At 37.0% G+C, this 18950-nt stretch overlaps 1 protein-coding gene and 1 long non-coding RNA gene across 2 annotated transcripts in view; one reads left to right on the plus strand and one right to left on the minus strand.

Annotated features, from left to right (window-relative positions):
- Positions 1 to 1085: 1085 nt before the first annotated feature.
- On the plus strand, positions 1086 to 4459 carry LOC137004391 (uncharacterized). Its single transcript, XR_010892131.1, has 4 exons — positions 1086 to 1102; positions 1498 to 1597; positions 1844 to 2010; positions 4321 to 4459. It is a non-coding gene; the product is annotated as an uncharacterized lncRNA (long non-coding RNA).
- A 3284-nt stretch (positions 4460 to 7743) lies between these two features.
- The window catches only part of LOC137004157 (alpha-2-macroglobulin-like), a 28783-nt gene continuing 17576 nt past the window's right edge, over positions 7744 to 18950 (minus strand). The window contains exons 35-52 of the mRNA XM_067364361.1: positions 12271 to 12355; positions 11752 to 11977; positions 11555 to 11681; positions 11356 to 11477; positions 11206 to 11257; positions 11042 to 11125; positions 10784 to 10960; positions 10592 to 10667; positions 10238 to 10394; positions 9904 to 9978; positions 9659 to 9821; positions 9365 to 9558; positions 9061 to 9273; positions 8829 to 8947; positions 8454 to 8535; positions 8287 to 8370; positions 8081 to 8186; positions 7744 to 7959 (exon numbers count right to left, since the gene is read on the minus strand). Coding sequence (XP_067220462.1) covers positions 7919 to 7959; positions 8081 to 8186; positions 8287 to 8370; positions 8454 to 8535; positions 8829 to 8947; positions 9061 to 9273; positions 9365 to 9558; positions 9659 to 9821; positions 9904 to 9978; positions 10238 to 10394; positions 10592 to 10667; positions 10784 to 10960; positions 11042 to 11125; positions 11206 to 11257; positions 11356 to 11477; positions 11555 to 11681; positions 11752 to 11977; positions 12271 to 12355 — 2183 coding nt within the window. The 3' untranslated portion in view covers positions 7744 to 7918. The remainder of the gene's footprint in view (positions 7960 to 8080; positions 8187 to 8286; positions 8371 to 8453; positions 8536 to 8828; positions 8948 to 9060; positions 9274 to 9364; positions 9559 to 9658; positions 9822 to 9903; positions 9979 to 10237; positions 10395 to 10591; positions 10668 to 10783; positions 10961 to 11041; positions 11126 to 11205; positions 11258 to 11355; positions 11478 to 11554; positions 11682 to 11751; positions 11978 to 12270; positions 12356 to 18950) is intronic.

The following is an 18950-nucleotide window of genomic DNA, read 5'->3' on the forward strand; positions in this document are numbered from 1 at the left end:
ATTGTTTAGAACTATTTGGTTACAGTAACTTAAACTTCTTAGCAAGGCAGTCGAACAAGTATTGGCAAGCTGTTAAAAAGACTGTAAATTTCAGCCGCTTTTACCAGCTCGTGGAATTTTAATATTTGTACTTGTTGCATTTACAGTTAAAGCAAAAACACTGATGAAAGTCCATGTGAATGTCAGCAAGTTTTATCGGCCAGGGTGTCGTGCCAATTAAGGCACATATCCCCGCCAGGATTTGCATCCCCTGGCCGCGGGAGCGCGCGAGCACTCTGCTGCACTTCGAGACACGGCAGGTGAAAACATCGGGTTTTTATGCAGTGATCAATTTTTAGATTTTGGGCCAGTTTGCTCCCTTAACATTTTAAGCTTTAATGTCAAAAATAAAAAAAAAATGTCAACATTACATATTAAGGTGGTTATTTCATTATATTTTGTCAACTTGTGCCTTTAGATTTCTACCGTAAATCACCAAACGTTAACAGGGTTTTCCTGCGTTTATTTTTTTAGCGGCCGACAAAACAAATTTCTGTCCCGCCAAAGCCTGGTTTTGATCAGTTATTGTGATCTATGACTGATGTAGATGACTGCTGCGCTTGTGATAGAGCGCATGTTAACTGAGTGACAGAGAGAACGAGCAGAGAGCCCCTCCCCCGCCCCTCTCTCGGTCTTCACAATAAGCACTGTCTTAACTCTCTCATATTTCACATATTAATCAAAATCAAAAGGTCAGAAGACCCAATCCATTTTGCACATGGCGCATTCGGACACTTTTGTGGGTGTGCACTCAAAAAATGTTGACTCTTCTCTAACAAGAGAAGTAGTTATCTTCTATTGCTATTAAAAGTTTATTCATTTATTTCAATGTGTTTTAAATATTATACACTTACTGATAATAATTAATTTAATATATATATTTTGTTTGTAGGTTGTGGGTGTCATTAGAAATGTTAAATTTGCTCTGAATGAAACTAATTGCCACTATGTCTCCCACAGCAACGTGTGAAATTGCCTGCACAAAATTAGTCGAATATGAACACAGATGTACGAACCGAGTCCGATTCTACAGAGAATATGGGAAGGGGAAGCGCAGAAAGAGGTGAGGCTATTTGAATTACTACTACTAAATGGATGGTGAAAAATTTCCCAATGATACAGGAAGGACATGTTTTGTGGGAGTTTTGTTAAGTGTATTTGGCTCAAAGCTGTCAAAACGAGGGAGGTAGACAACAGATATATGATTAAGAAATAAATAATATTAAATGTAATGTAATGTCAGTTAATAAAAATAACAAATCACATGTTTTGGGGGGATAAGAGATGTATACAAATGGATGTGTGCATGCCTGAAGGGAGCATAGGGTGTTGGAACAGATGTTAAGGATCAATGTGAGGGTCTCTCTGGTATCGAGTGTAGATACCAGAGATGTATATATTTTTTAACCAACTGTTTTTAAAACACTTAAACTCATTGATTGTGCTTGTATATTATAGATTTCTAGGCGAGTGATTTTGTCCAGTGAGGATGAGCCCCATCAGGCCTACACCTCCATCCACCCTCAGGTCATCACCTCCACTATAAAAAAAAGAAAATGTAAGTCAACTTGACATTATTTGTTTTCTGGAGAAAACTATTCTGTACCAAATCTTTTGTAGTTGAGCCAATTCAACATTTAATGTCTATTGGATACAGAAGTACTTAAGAATTTAAATTATATATATATATATATATATAAGATTTTTTTGTTGTACAAGATTTTTACAGTGTGGATTTTTTCTGAACCAACACAACAAAATTATTATTATTATTATTTTTTTTTTTTTTTTTTTTTTTTTACAGCGCACCGGCTGCATCCACCCTCTGATCTGTGCCGGCTCCATCCACCGGCTCCATCCACCCTCAGATCTCTGCTGACACCTCCACGGCCTCCATCCAACTGGCAGTACAACTTTGTGGGCCGAAACGGGAAGAGAGAGTTCAAGGCCTTAAAACTGTATGAAGTAATGGTAGGTGTGCATGTAGATAATGTTTTAAGTTGTACTGATACTAGAAAGCTGTCACAAGACCCCAAAGTTATAAACATTATTTACTGCCTATGTTTACTTGCACCCAAATAATACATTTGTAATCGGATTGACGGCTCAATCAAATTGAAAGACGTTCATGTAAACACCTTAATCGATCCGACTGAGCTTGATCCGAATGAAATTTAGATCGGATTGAAAGGGGTGGTTTATTCCTTTTCTAATCCAATCCAACAGCAAAAAATGACCATGTAAACGCTTGAATCCGACTACTATCTCATTCGTTCTCAGAAGATCTGGGGCACATGCGCAGTGCAATGTTGACACACATTACGCAGTGCACAAAGTCACGTTCACGTTTTGAGTTGAAAAGATGCCAACAGGCAGTGACGTAGTTGTATCCCTTCATCATAATATTGGAAATATTTCCGTTTAAAAACAAGAAGGGGAGCCAGTGGATATCATAAAAGAAGCAACGTGCAAACTTTGCGCAAGAGTTATTGCTGGTGAAAAAGTCACAGAAAGTGAAAGTAAAAAGTGACGGAGCTGTCTGACGCTGCATTAACGGAGCATATTCTCTCAGAGATGAATTTCAATATAATATGCTGGTAACGGTATATAAATAAATAATTTATTCCATTTATCTGGTGGCTGTACATATAGGCAAGTGGAACAAGTGAGAATAATAGAGAATACGAATCTGACGTCACGCCACATTGAGTTCTGGGTAACTTCTTTGTTTATTCGCCAGTTTATTTGTCTATTATTATTTTGTGTTAAACAGTTTTTTTTTTTTTTTTTTTTAGTCGGTGCTTGAAGTAATGCTGCACTTAATTTTCATTGATGACTGCAGTGTTAGGAAATAGTATTATAGCCTACACTCTAAATAATTTTAATTATAGGCTATAATTCATTGTAATAATAGACCTAAAAAAAAATTAAATCATTTTTAAAGATAGCTAAAAGCCTAATCTTTTATTATCCTCATAGCACATATAATATTAATTTAATAAAAGAAGCTGAACCTAATAGTTATAATAAGACTAGAAGAATGTAACACGCCTACATTAATTGGAAATACTAAATCCTCTTAATATTGCCAAGATTTGAAGCTGTTGACAATATCTCCCGCTATCGTCGATACATGATAATCGTCTGTTGACGCAACCTGGGTTACCGCATGTGTGACTGATATGACGTCACGCACGCACAGTGCGTGCGCAAACGTTTTAATCATAATGTATATAAAACACATATAAATGGATAGTTGAATCAGATTACAATGTTTAGAGTACATGTAAACAGATCTGCAATCAGATTCAATTCATTCGGATTGGTGAAAATTGGTGCATGTAAACGTAGCCACTGTGTATGGAGTTGCAAGTAAGTTGCCTAACTTGTGTGTTTAAGAGTATGTGTGTAGTTCTAATAATAATCTTATTGATTTATATAGCACTTTTCTTTACATAGGCTACGTTCACACTGCAGGCTGAAACGACCCAATTCCGATTTTTTTTTGCCCCTATGCAACCTGTATCTGATCTTTTCATGACAGTCTGAACGACACAGATCCGATCTTTTCAAATGTGACCCAGGCCACTTGGGTATGTGGTCCTGAATCCGATACGTATCCAATCTTTTGAAATGCAACCTCCGTCTGAACGGCCAGACCACATGTATCCGACCCGTACGTCATTGATATGCTACAAATGTCATAATTGTGCGTTGAAGTAGGCGGGAACGAGAAGATAAACAACAACCATGGCGGACGATGCTGCTGAGACCAGTCAATGGAAGGGAAGCGAGGTCACAGATTTAATTAATATTTGGGGTGACAGCTCTATTCAGGCCAAACTCGAGGGCTCTTATCGGAACCGGGCGGTTTACGAAAACATTTCCAGCAAAATGGCCGAGCGTGGTTACAGACGATCCAGGCTCCAATGCCAGCAACAAATAAAAAGCCTCCGAGCCAAATAAAGGAGGGTTAAAGCCTGGAACAAACAAGGTGGCCGTCTACTTCCACAAACAACGAGTGACGTCGTTGACCGTTGCGTACTCTTCTGCGCATGCGGGTCACTTTTGGGTCATTTCACGTTCACACAGGAGATAACAAAAAGTCGCATTTAATTGAAAATGTGAACGGCCTTGCAAAAAAATCAAATTTTTTTCAAAAAATCGGAATTGAGCATTAAGCCCTTCAGTGTGAACGTAGCCATAGTTGTCTTTACAGTCCTGGCTGAGAGTTGTGGTGGCACATATAAAGTAAGTGACTGTTATATTTGTTTCTTGCAGGAGGCTTAAAGAAAAGCACCATGACCAGCCAAATCATCTGTAAAGATGTAGAGAAGGCAGTCTCCAAGTGGCTCATTGGTGCTAGGGACTGGGGGGGGGTAATAGACAGGCCCGACAGGCAACCCCTCAAGGACTTCAGGCTTCGGGTTCATTTGAGGTGGAAAGTAGCTAATCCTGTCTCTAACAGTGAGGGAACACTGAGCAAAAGTTTTCTTAATGAGAGTTTTCTTAATGTTTTTGTTAATTTTACTTAAATAAAAAGGTAATTAATTGTATTACTGGTCTTGTTATTATTGTAGCTCATTTAACCCAAGATGTTTGGGTCTTAAGGACCTGTTTTAAAGGTTGCTAAAAGAAAAAATATGCTATTTATTATTTTTTTCTAACACAAACTCATTGGCCGTCTGTGTGCAGGAGTGTTGTCTTTCTGCACCTGCTATTCCCACACAAAGTTACAAAATTGTTACATTTCAAGCATTTTCACCTATTCTGATTAAGTTCTAAGAAATAATCTCTAATAATGATATAATCTTTTCTATGTTTTTTTTATTTTTTTATTGAATTTCCTTGGTTTCTCACAAAAAACAAACAATCATAAATGCGATCTCACAGGGGTAAATGGCTAAAGTAAACATCTGTCAAGTATTTTTTACATGAATTGTTATGACTGTATTGATTTAAAAGCCTAATAATATGGTGGGTCCACCAGACCCAGTAAAATTAGCTGTGTAAAAAAAATATGAACATGGGTTACAGAACTGTATGGGCTGACTGTAAAATAAGATGAATTTGTTAGCCCATAATAATGGTTATTACCCTTATGGGTAGAATAGCAGGGGCCCATGTGCAGCCCACATGGGGCCCAGGTAAGTGTGGGCCCCAGATGGGAGAAACCTGGGTTGCCCGTGTGGGTTTTAGCTAGGGCCCATGTGAAGCCCAACTTCAGCCCATCTGGGCTTGCCCACATGGGGCCACCATGGAACCCCCGGACAAAACTAACTGGGCCCCATCTGGGCAGCCCAAATGGGGCCCACTCACCAGCCCATATCCAACCCTTATGGGCCCCACATGGGTGTGTTGGCAGGGACTTCATTGTAAATAGAAAAGCCTGACAATGTCACTGCTAAATACCTTTAAGTATTGGTGTTTCATGTTTCTGACTGACACGCCCCCAACTCGTACAGATCGGATCTTAAAGAAATTTACGAACTTCCCACTTGTATTTACGACATTGTGGTGGCGTTCATGTCGATTCTGCTCGTAAATACGATCTTTCCAACATGTCTTGAACGCACCATGTGTTTAAGTCTTCCACTTTTTCACAAAACATTTTTGCTCTCTAGTAGGCTAACCTGTCAGTTTGGGTTAAATTTCTTTAAAAGATCTAGTATTAGCATTAGGCTTATAAACACTGAATTATTACCAACATATGAAATTAAATTAAGGACATGCATCAGAAAAATTGGGAATGTTGGACAATAAATATATAACAGCTTGATTTGCAGTGTTGTCTAATGTCCCTTAAAGCAAAAGTGTCCAAAAGTGGGAATTATGGGATACGAAAACAGCAATGCCTCATGTAACGTATAATAAGATCATTATGTTTACAGCGTGATCCATTAAAACGTACAATATATTTATTTATTCAGACGTAGATATTATTACTACTCCATTAGGTCTGAAATATATTGTTTGCTACAAACATGATGATCTTACATTTATTTATTAATTTACTATTAATGTGTAAGTTATATAAAATGGAAATACTCAATAAAGTAAGCTAACTACGTTACCTCAGATGGTTGAATGGTTGGAATCCACAACTGGTGAAATAAAACATATAAGACAATACAACAGTAGGAGCCATACAATTTACTGGTGACTTAATTTAAAAAACTGTTCTATTGCGCTTCTGATTTGGCAGTGAAAATCGCCGATTTTGGGTTCTTAAGATGTGAAGGATTCTGAGGTCCAGTTAGTATTTTCACCCCATAATGGCGGCCGCGCTACCGGAGCGCCATCTAGTGGCTGTTACCCAAAAAGTATCAGAGTGTTGCCTCTGGGGTTCTATAATCTATGATTCAGTGAAGGAATACACCCTTCACCAAGATGCTTTTATGAAGGGCCGTATAGGAAATAATTATTGAAAAGCCTCTTACAAACACTAGTGAAATGAACGATCAACTTTAGTAAAATTCATTCATACACATAACTGAGACACCTCTTTTCAAACACGAGTGAAAACATTGATCAAGTGACATTCAGAGTGAAAAATACATTCCAGAGCAAAGAGGACACAGACAAGACAGAGCAGGGAGTACCTCAGGGATGACTTGTTTTTGTAGGCCAACCAGGAAGTTAGCGGTGCACTGGTTCCTTCGATCGAAAACCTATGCAATTTTCCCATAGACTTTTGGAAAATCACAAAAAATAAGCTCTGTGTTTAACAAAGGGTTATGACAGTTACACGTTCTATCTCTTAATCTTTACAAGTTAAAGGGATAGTTCACCCAAAAATAAAAATTCTGTCATCATTTACTCACCCTCAAGTTGTTCCAAACCTGTATACATTTCTTTGTTCTGCTGAACACAAAAGAAGCTATTTTGATGAAAGCTTGTAACCAGGCTGCTTTGGGGCACCATTCACTTCCACAGTAGGAAAAGAAATACTATGGAAGTCAATGGTCGTTAAAATGAGTCAATCAAGATGAATTTGAATTCAAAAGGGTCATACACACATAATCTGAACAAACTATACACAGAAAAAAATCAGACCTCTTTCCAAAAAACAATACTGAAATAAAGGGTCAAGAATCCCCTACACCCAGTCAGAGCGAGATGTTTGTTTATATTTGCAATCGCTTGATGTCTTCTAATGTGGTGTCTGAAAAGATTTTATCATTAAAATCTGTCAAGCAAATAAATGAGCAATTAAATTATAATTTTACTTGAGATTTTACACCATGATTAAGATTTTACCATGTTTATTTTTCTGCCTAACTTAAGTTAGTAAAAAATATTGTTTGTAACATTGGGATGGAAATGCAGATCGGTAGATGTGCAGAAAAAAACACGCTTTTCCTGATTACCTGGCTGTGATATCATGGGATGAGAGAAGTTTCTGACCTCTCAATGACTTTGGCTTAAGTGATTTGTTATTGATATTTGTTCATATTTTCAATAATTTGGTTGTTGATGCTGTTCAGTTAATAATATGGACACAAATATATATTGTAGATCACAAGGATCTACAATGGATATAAATTGTCCTATTATAGTGTGTCAAGACAAGATAAAAAACTGAGCTGAGATAAGATTTTTAAAAAAATCACAAGATATATAGTAATAATCTCATCTGATTCTCAAAATGTTGCCATAGCGTGTAAATGCTACACATTCAACAATTCAACCAGCTCACCATAACATGTTTTCATCACTTTTATTAAGCATATGCATTGTGAATTGAATAGTCAAGGATTGGAAATGATGAATTGAAAATAATTTTGTCCAGGATAAAGAATGAACATTATAATATTAAACATTAGTGTTCAAACATCTTTATCCATGCTGAACTACAAGGCGACACACTTCAGCAGCTTCATTCACAGTGGAAGGAGTACTCGGCTTCTGACTGATCACCTGAAGGAAAAGAAAGATGTTCACATTCATACAACAATAGAAACCTGTACATGGAATAAATCTGAAAAAACACTGTGCATCACATGATCAAAACATTCAACACTGGCATATTAAATCTTACTTGTTTGGTAGTAATCGTACACTTTGACCACAGCTGGCTTGAGATTCTTCACTGGAAGAACCTGTTTCATTTGTATCTGATAATTCATTGGAATGTTTTGTGGGATCTGCAGGAGGAAACAAACTCATCATCATGGACATTATGGATAAAGTGTTTTTGAATCGACCTAATGACATAAAATCATATGAATGTTGCTGTTCTCTCACCTCCTTCAAATAAACAATGACATGATCATCTTTAGAATCGACTCGTTCCACAAGTAATGAGTCTGTTACAGAAGAAGTTCCAAGCTGTGGAGAAAAAGTGCTGGTTAATTTCTAAATAGTGAACTCTGGGAATGTTATAAATTTTGTGATGAATCACTCAAATGCACCATTGATGTATCAGCTGTGAATCCAGATAAGAGTTTAATATCCACAATGACCATGTTAGTTCTTTCCTGCAGACCATCATATCTGGAAAAGAGCAAATGAAAAGGTATGGTAATTCCTCATACTGTAAATTTACAAATAAGCGAGAACAAAAGCCAGTATAATTAACAAGACGCATGCAGAGTATTTATCACTCAAATCAATAATAAAAATAATAGTGTTTAGTGTTGCAGTTTTAACTACTGAGATATGTAATTTCAGTTTATGTTGCTTTTGTTTATTAAGATGTTAAAAATATTCAGAAGAGATTTATTTGTTAGTTAATCCTAAATCATAATCATGCTCAATTCTTCTGACTTGGATACAAATTTTCTTACTTGACAGTGAAATTCAAAATTAAATTTTGCCCCAATGTTTTGCAATCTCCCTCAATCTTAGCGTCGATGCTCAATGTTTTAGCTCCAGTAGGAGTGGGAATGTTGTAGAACTGAGCCATCTGAGAGATTCAACACAAACAAAAATAAATTAATAAACCGTTTCAAAGCAGAATAACCATAAAATGTCAAGAGAGAAAGTGAGTGTGAGTAAATGAAGCTGAACACTACAGACCTGCACAGACACACAGGTCGAGCCCTTCACTTCAATGCTGTATTTGGCTGGAACGTTCTGCAGCTGCTTCTCCTGGTACAGTAACTTGTTGTCCTGATTGACCTCAAAGTGGTGAGAGTCTCCTGCTGACTGTACAGTCACTGTGCTGGAGCCGTCAGAGCTGAACACTTTGGTGGCGTACAAAGACAGAGCCTGAAGAGCCACCACTGTGTCCTGGGAAATAATGAGTTCAGTAATGTCACTTTTACTCATTCACACCAGCACATTCAACAATACTGTGTTTTACTGGAGCAGTTTGAGTAACCTGTGTGGAGGAGAATCCTCCATAGGCATTCTGCTGCTTCACAAGCCAGCTGACAATCCTGTTAGCATAGCCCAGATCAGCTGTAGTGACTGAATCTGCAGTGAGAACAGCTAGCAGCACATATGAGCTGATCTCCACAGCCAGAGAATCAGAGTCATCAGCAGATGCAGACTGAGACCAGTGGAGAAGAGACCCTTAATGACAAAAGACACAAGAGTAACTCAATGAGCATGACAAAAAACAATAGTACTGTCATAAATGATGACAGAAAGTCATCAGAAGCGACCCTCTTACCGTCTGAAATAGCAACATCCTCCAGTTTCTTGAAAAGCTGCTGTCGAGTGTCCGTGTCTCTAGCCAGACTGAAAGTGTAGGTGAGCAGAGCAGTGGTGTAAATGTTTTTGACATCCTCAATGACGGACCTCAAGCATGACAAAGCTTTACTGACGACAGGATCCTGTGACAAAAACAGAGAAACAGACGCTGTGAGTGTCATTTTTCTATGAGTTTATATTTGTGTTTCCTGTAGATGAACTTACAGTGACTGGAGTTTCCAGTTCAAGCAATGATGCAGTAATGTAGGCAGTCATGGTCACATTATCATTCACTCCACCCTGGAATATACGAGAAATAAAGGATAAATAAAGCACTCAACTATTAAAGGGAAGTTCATCTAGACAAACTTTGAGGCTGCCTTGAGAAAGTATAAATGTTATTCAAAACAACAACAACAACAACAACATGTAAACATACAGGTTATATATTCCAGGTTTTCTATATAGTTACTAGACCATTTCTAGGTGGTTACTATGGTGTTCTAGATAGACAGAGAGAGAGAGAGAGAGAGAGAGAGAGAGAGAGAAGTTGACAGACCTTCATTCTGTTGTTGAACAGTCTTCCCTGTTGGAGAAAACAGCCGTCTGAATCCCGTCTGTTTATTAACCATTCCTTTGCACTCTGAATAATTTGTGGATCAATAAATATGTATTTCTGTGCTCTGCCAAAAGACCTCAGGACAAAAGCAGTCAACCTGGTGGTGTGGAAGATATAATTAAAAAAATGTCATCAGGTGTTTCAATGAATTCCATCCATCATCAATCGCAAAACAAATAATTGAATTTAGAGACACATTTTAAAATGTTTTTGTACCATCCTCTCAGGTTTATTATTGTAGATTGTCTTGATATTATTTCTGATTAACAAAAGTAATAGTGAAAATATATTTACCATGTATTCCCATCACCAGAACCAAATGTGCTGTATGATCCATCAAAATGCTTGTAGTTCATTTGTCTCTGGTATCCTGTTTAGTGTGATAATGGTTAACTCGATGTGTCTGATGATTCAGCTTTACTGAAAAACGTATCATTTGATATCAAACCATCTCAGTATTTTCTTGAAATGATTTATGTCTCTCACCGCTCTTCAGGAAGCCGGTGGCTCTCTCTCGGATGGCTGAGGTGAGCTGCTCCGTGTTTTCCAGATACTGCAGAATATAAATATTGGGAGAAAGAACAGCCATGTTTTGTTCTCCACAGCCGTACGGCATCTGTAATAATCCGTGAAGATTCCTCAGTGCCCGACCCAATATGTCTCCTATAAACCATATACAAGTTAAAATATATTTTATAATCCAAACCCAATCTCCTAATTTCTGCTTGTATTTGTAAATGTTACCAATGACTGAAACAGTGGATCTGGCTGATCCCTCTATCACATCTTTAGGAAGAGTCAGAGCCATTTCCTCTGAGAGACTGTCTCCTATGAACCAGAGAGACAGAAACACACATCAGTGATCAGCTGAGTAACACTACGATGCTAAATATAGTCTGTGGACAAACCTTTTGGACACAGTAACCAGCTGTGAGTCTCTGTCTTTTCAGTTCCTTCAGCCTGCAGCATAAAACAATCACATCAACTCATCATACTGATATAAGCAGCATTAGGATCATGGATAAATTATGTCTGAAATCTGTTTGACGTGCGCTGACCTGTACAAGCAGACTTCTTGTGACCGTGTCAATGCGTCCTCTCTCTGGGACGCTCACAATCTTATTGTCACACACAGTCTGGGACGCCTCTGCCTCTGCACTGACTGTAATATTCAAGACTCCTACAACACAAGACATGTACGTGAAGATACAACAGACACAAACACTGAGAAACAATGATTCAGACTGGAAAACTCACCAAGAACAGAAGGAGTGAGGATCCATTTAAAGGTTTTTCTTCCATTAGCACATAGACAGGATGAATACTGATCATCAGAGGAGGCTTTGAGAGTGTAGTCTGAGGAAGGAGCTGGAGTCACTTTAACCTGTCAATCAACCACACATGATTAGTGGCATATTTGATATGATTTGATCAGACTGAGTGTGAAATCTCACCATGATGCACTTGGACAGATAGTTGAAGACAGTGGCCTTCAGCTCAAAGATCTCCCCACGGATGATGGAGTAAGGCAGAGAGAGCTCCAGGAAGAAGGGCTGGAAAACTGTCAGCTGAGCAGGAGGAGCCAGACCCAGACCTTCAGAGGACAGACAGAAGGCCTCCGTCTCCCAAGAAGTGATGGTGTCAGGAACCGTGACAGGAACCTGAGCTGATCCAGAGTCCCTGTGGTCGAATTACAACAATATTTGATTGTGCTGTTAAGATACACTTTTCCTCATACAACATTCAGCATTTAAAACACTCTGGATTCAGAATCCAAAACAGAACGAAGGATGTTTTCTATCCACATGTTTTTGGATAATAATATCAGTGCTGGGCATTAGAATAAATGAATCATAACAATTATTGTGCTATATTTGTTACTTTTTTATGTTGACAGATAACTGACTTTCTAAGGCTGCTTTACCAACCCAGTTTCAACAAGTTGCCAAATCCATGTTTCTGGAAAGGCTGACCGAACGCTTTCTTCAGCTGAAGGATCATCTTTCTTTTCACTGTCATCTTTCCGAGCCTTCATTCTATTGATGTAAAAGCCTCTATCTTCAAGAAAAAAAACTGAATACAGAAAATCTAAATAAATCTGTATCTCCATCATATAATACAAAGTTAGAGATTTAGTGAAGTTCCTAAACGTAATTTAGGGAGGAGCGAGCCCATCTAATCTTCCAATCAACAGCCAGAGTATATAAGCAGCTGCTTACCTCTCTTCAGTCTCAGCTGTTTCAGCATCCCTCCACCTCCCCAAACTCCACCTTCATTTCAGGTACCTTGCCCTATGTAATCACATCCTATATTTATTCACTGGGGGGTGTATCAGAGCTCGAGTTGAAGATGCTTCTTAGAGCCCCTCCTCAGTGGACAGCAAGCCAAATTAGCTAACCTAATATCCTAAAGATTATATGGGCAAACGAACTCGTTAATCTAAAATATAAAAATTACAAAATTGCAGCTTCATTCAAAGATAATGAGGAATATTAATCTTAATGCAAAGTAAATATCTTGAAGATATTTTAATTATTTGCTTTGTACATTAATAATATAAAGCCAGTAACACTAATGGCAAAATTATTTTGCAAACATGTCTTTAATCTCATAGTCTCACACTTTTCTCTGAGTCTATATGGGTCTTTATACATGGCAATATTTAACTGCATTAATATTTTAGGAAGGGGGTCTCTTTCAAAGGGATCATTTGTGGGTTCTTGGTTCTTATTTGTGGGTCCTTGTTGTCATCAAGATTAAGAAAATAACTTATTTTAATCTTACTGTACTATTGCAGTGCCATGTTAATAATGCCTAATACTGGATTCACTCATCATATAAAATCATAAAATTTACAATAAATAATGTTTAGCAAATGTATTCATTGAACTGGTATAGGCCTATATGTAAGAATAACAGACATACAGAACTCCCTGTACATTTCACAAGTGAAGCTTTCGGATGTCACAGCCAAATTTGTTGCCATCTTCAATCCCACTCTCTGTCAAACAGCAAAATTGAACCAAATTAAATATACTGTAACCAAAATCAGAATTTTTAGAATATAGATAATCACAAATATACTTAATTTTAATATCATGCCATTTTATGTATGTAGGCAATCATTATCTACATCACTGTCACTCTTATGATCCACTTGTCACCTTTGAGGACTTTAAGGCGTTGTCTATCGACACATACAGCATATACACACACTCCTGTTTATCATCAACTCTACGAGGATAAGCTGACCCCGATTGCACTGGAAGCAGGTTGAAGATCTGTGAAAAGAACACATTCACACACCAGTCAGCTAGAGTATATACACCAGAGGGCACTCCCCATTAGTCCTTTACCATTGTATCAGAAAACTAGTTTCCCCATCAGTGTTGTCATTACATCCACCTGTGTGTCATTAGCTCGTTAAGGTTTTTCTATTTTTCACGTCTTCAGTTGTTGTTTATCATCATTGTATGCGTTTCCTCATCTTGCCCGTGGTTTGGGTTGTGTTTATTAAAAATAAAACTTTGCTGCATTTGGATTCTCTTCCCATCCTGCTTCGTTGCCTAATCGTTACAATTACAATGAGAAGAAATGAGGTTTAACCAGAGGTGGGAAGTCCTGCCATATTTTTACATAATCATTATTTGATTGGAATCACTGAACTCATTCAGAGCCCAATCTTAGTTAGATTTACATTATTGATTACAGCAGCACTGTGATTCTACAGCAGAAGATCAACTTTTTCAATGCAAAAATACATTTTTTTATAGTTCTGATTTAAAAAAACAAAATGCTTTATTTAAACACACAGACATCAAGAATCAGTCTGTGAATCTCAACAATGGTGATAGTAATAAAGCATGTTGCAATGCATTCTGGGTGCCACCAATCAAAATTCATCCATGCCTCCCATCATGCATTGCTGCATGAATAAATTATGAGCTGAATTGTCTTAGTAATTTTCTTTATTCTCACTATTTAAATTTTGCTGTTTTTCTGTGACTTTTTAGTAGCTTGTTTTCTAATGTTCAGAGTTGATCTGTTTATCAGAATATGTTGCTTGTCACCGTCGTTGAGATTCATACGCTGATTTTTGATGTCTGTGTGTGCCTACAATAAACCTTTTTTTGTGATGAGAACAATTAAAAAAAAATAAAAATTGTATTGATAAAGTTGATATTCTGCTGTAGAATCACAGTGCTGCTGTAATCAATAATGTAAATCTGAGTGATTCAGGTCAAATAATGATTGTGTGAAAAAATAACCAGCACCACCTGATCATCTTTTAACTTTACTTGTCTGGTTGATTATAAATCAGTTAAAACTGCCCCAAAAAAATGTAACGTTAAAAAGTCAAGGGTCAAGAGCTCGACTAAAACAAACCCTGACCTCGATGATGGTAACTTAAAAATAGTGATTTTCTCCTTTGGTGATTCATTAAAATCCACAGAGGTAAATCAACTCTGCTCAGATAACATTTGGTCCCTCTCTGAATAGTGTTAAAATAACACTGAAGCAGAGTTAAAGTAAATTAAATAATTAAGCTATTAATTCATGGATGATTGAACATTAATGATGAACACCTGCTGTAAACAAGCAGAATAACTTAAGAAAAGAGAAACACAAGAACTACAACTGACTTCAGCCAGAACCATTTAATTGAAATCAACTGAAGATAAAAGACATTAAATCTCTCAAGACATGATTTACTTATTACTAACCATATTGACTTTATTTCTGTCATTTTCTTTATTTCTTGTGCATTACTGAATCAAAAGACTAAAGGAGCAGATCTTTTCTATATTAGATTTTTCTCTGTAACAATATGTTGTTGTGAAGTCAGTACTTATATGCTGTTAGAGTCATTGTGAGATGGCCTGATTGAATGTTCATCATCTATATATTTTGGTTTTGCATTAGCAATCCTGTAAAACTACAGCATGAAAAGAAAGTACTGCAGCAAACAGATATACTGTTTAATTGTAAAACCATGTAGTGCATGAAAAAAATTGGACTACTCCAACACTTAGACACACACAGACATCAAGAATCAGCATATGAATCTCAACAATGGTGATAAAAATAAGACGCTTCATGCTACAATGCATGCTGGGTATCACCATAGAACAAAACTCCCATCATGCACTGCAGTATGAATAATTATTGTCACCACTGTTGAGGATTGTATGCTATATTTTCTTGTACAAGCCTGATCAGAAATAGCTGCTCATTTTTAGCATTGAAGTATTATGGTGGTATTTGTTTAATGGCTTTTTTTTGGTTGCAATTTTTTTGAAAGCTGAATCTCAGTCTAGAAACCAAAGAGAATGAAACCTATTTATGATGCTTAATTGAAATGGCTTTCAAGTTGCACATTTATGTGGATCTGCTCCTTTAGTCTTTGGATTCAGCAATGCACAAGTGTTTGTTGTGAAACACTATTGCAATTGCTCAATCACAAATTATTTTAAAAACATAAAAAGGTCAAGTCCGCAACTAAAACAAACCCTGACCACCACAATGGTGGCATAATTTATTGACCAATAAAACACCAACATCTAAACTTCTGTTAATTCTCAATAAGAAATTATTTAGACATGTGACAGAAATAAAGTCAATATGGTTAGTAATAAGTAAATCAGATCTTTTAATCAGATCTTCAGAGATTTAATGTCTTTTATGCCGAGTTCAGACTGCACGATTTTCAAAGTAGTCGGGTCACTGTTCTTTTCACACTGCATGACTATCTTGGCCAGCATTCAGTCGCTGTTGTGTTCACACTGCACAATGGATCGGCGACAGAAGGTTTCACACTGCATGATTTTACAATAGAAAGAATCGCCGACAACTCTGTCTGGCACGCAAACTACGTTTCACAACCAAACACATGCGAGACATGTCAAGGAAACAACGCGATATCATGCGTGCAAGACTGGAGTTCTCCTGTGAGACTGGCCCTGCGTCTCAATCAGCTCCCTAGGTTGTGAATCAGTATCAGAGGTGGGAAGTCCAGGGGCTAGAGAGTAAAAGTCCTGCCATATTTGTATTCCACCCACTGAAGCATTAATGAGATAAATAAGTGTTTAATTGAGTGATGATTGACCATTATTGAAGACACCTGATGATAACAAGCAGAATCACCAAAGGAGAAAATCACTATTTTTAAGTTACCATCATCGAGGTCAGGGTTTGTTTTAGCTGAGCTCTTGACCCTTGTAGAGTTGTGACGTTAGCGAATGAACCAATTCTTTTGAACGGCTAATAAACATGAATGATGGGAGCCGAGTCGTGGCTGGAGGGGAGCCGTTCTTTTTTCCTATGCGTATTTCACACAGATGCACACAAATGATCCTCCGCGAGACAGAACAGTTATAGGGGGAGGGGCGCACCCAGTGCAGGCCAACCCTATATAGCGTGATGATATTAGTTATTAGTTGTGCATTAGTTAGTGATACTGTTCTTGTATTGAAATTTTTCACTAAAAAGCTGCTTTGCACAGACATTCATTGCAGCCCACTTTGTTATTGTTCATTGACTTGAAGGGGCTGATGTCCTATTTGCAAAGTTTACAGTAGTAATAGTATGCAGTATGTAGACATTTCCATTTTATTTATTCAAATTTTATCTGCTTTAAATATTTTTTGTTTTCTATCAAAATGTTCTTGTGTGGAAGTGTTTGTAGTAAAAGCTGTTTTGCACAGAAATTCATTGCAGCCGGCTTTGTTTTTGATGTTTATTTGTGAGTAGGTATTGTATGAATAACATAAGTCAATGTAGCTTTACACACACACACACACACACACACACACACACACACACTTTGTACTAAAGGTAAATCCAAAATAGTGATGTCACTGTCTAAGCAGAGGGATTTGTGCAACCCTATGGAATATAGTCCACACATGACAAATGAGGTTATAATCAATATTTCAGAATAATTCAAACTCAGATATTGGTGTGTGATATCCGAGTTTTAATTATTTGACTACAAATCTCATGTCATCATTCCTTCCAGTGATTATTTCCAGGATAAACTGAGATGCCCCCAAGCTGGCTTCTTAAAACTGACTAAATATTTAATAGAGGCCAAAAGGAACGGATCGCGAAGATCCGGATCCCCTCAAAGAGCCATAAATCCCATCACTAAACCCTTGACTTTATAAAATTAGAATTTGCTTAGAGCTGCAATAGTAAAAATGCACTTAAAGAGAGAGTAATACTTGGATATTTTCATATGCAAAGATGTTAGCCAATCACAGCAGTGGGCATTTACACTGAAGTCTCACAGCAGACACGCCCCTTAAAACAGAGCATTGAAATCAGAGGTAAAATCATGGTAAGAAAAATGCCTTTTATTTATAAATGATGACAATTTTGGATGTAAAAAGCATACTAACATTATAAGTGCACCACAGGAAACATTATAAAACAATAAACCAATGCAGTTCATGACCCCTTTAATCATATGCATTATGAATTGCAGAGGTGGAAAGTCCAGGGGTCAGAAAGTAAAAGTCCTGCCATATTTTTACTCCACCCACTGAAGCGGTATTAAAGTTAATGAGATAAATAAGTGTTTAATTGAGTGATGATTGACCATTATTGAAGACACCTGATGATAACAAGCAGAATCACCAAAGGAGAAAATCACAATTTTTTTACCCGCCATCACAGAGGTCATGGTTTGCTTTAGTTGAGCTCTTGACCCTTGACTTTTTAATGTTAGAGTTTGTTTGGGCTGCTGTAACTGAGTTGTAACCACCAGACAAGCAAAGAGAAAAGTTGATCAGGTGGTGTTGGTTATGATTTCACATAATCATTATTTGATCTGAATCACTGAACTCCTTTAGAGCCCAATCTCTGAGTCAGATTTACATTATTGATTACTGTGATTCTACAGCACAAGATCCAGTTTTTTTTTTTTTTTTTTCAAAATAATCCAAAGGTTTTATCAAATGTTGTTCTAAATAGAAGATTTCTCTCATTTAGACACACAGAGATCAAGAATCAGCGTATGAATCTCAACAGTGGTGACTGTCAAAAAGAATGATGCAATGCATTCTGGGAGCCACCAATCAAAATTCATCCACGGCTCCCATCATGCATTGCTGCATGAATAAATTATGAGCTTAATTGTTTTAGTAATTTTCTTTATTCTCACTATTTTGTTTTTTGCTGTTTTTCTGTGACTTTTTAGTAGCTTGTTTTCTAATGTTCAGAGTTGATCTGTTGATCAGAATATGTTGCTTGTCACCGTCGTTGAGATTCACAGGCTGATTTTTGATGTCTGTGTGTGCCTAATAGAAAAGTTTTTTTTTTTTTTTTTGATCAGGACAACTTTTAAGAAATTCTTCATATTATATTGATAAAGCTGATCTTCTGAATCACAGTGCTGCTGTAATCAATAATGTAAATCTAACTCAGAGATTGGGTTCTAAATGAGTTCAGTGATTCAGATCAAATAATGATTATGTAAAACAGTGGCGTGCAGTGGTGTTCTGAAATGAGGAGGCACTTTTTTTTATGAATCAATGTAAATTCATGTGCATTACTCTTAAAGTTGACACATCTTCCTTAAATGTACATTACTTAACATTACATCAATAAAGAAAAAAAAATTTTTTTTACATTAACAATGTAATGTTCTATT

Source organism: Chanodichthys erythropterus, chromosome 17 (genome assembly GCF_024489055.1).
Source record: "Chanodichthys erythropterus isolate Z2021 chromosome 17, ASM2448905v1, whole genome shotgun sequence".
NCBI classification, from domain to species: Eukaryota; Metazoa; Chordata; class Actinopteri; order Cypriniformes; family Xenocyprididae; genus Chanodichthys; species Chanodichthys erythropterus.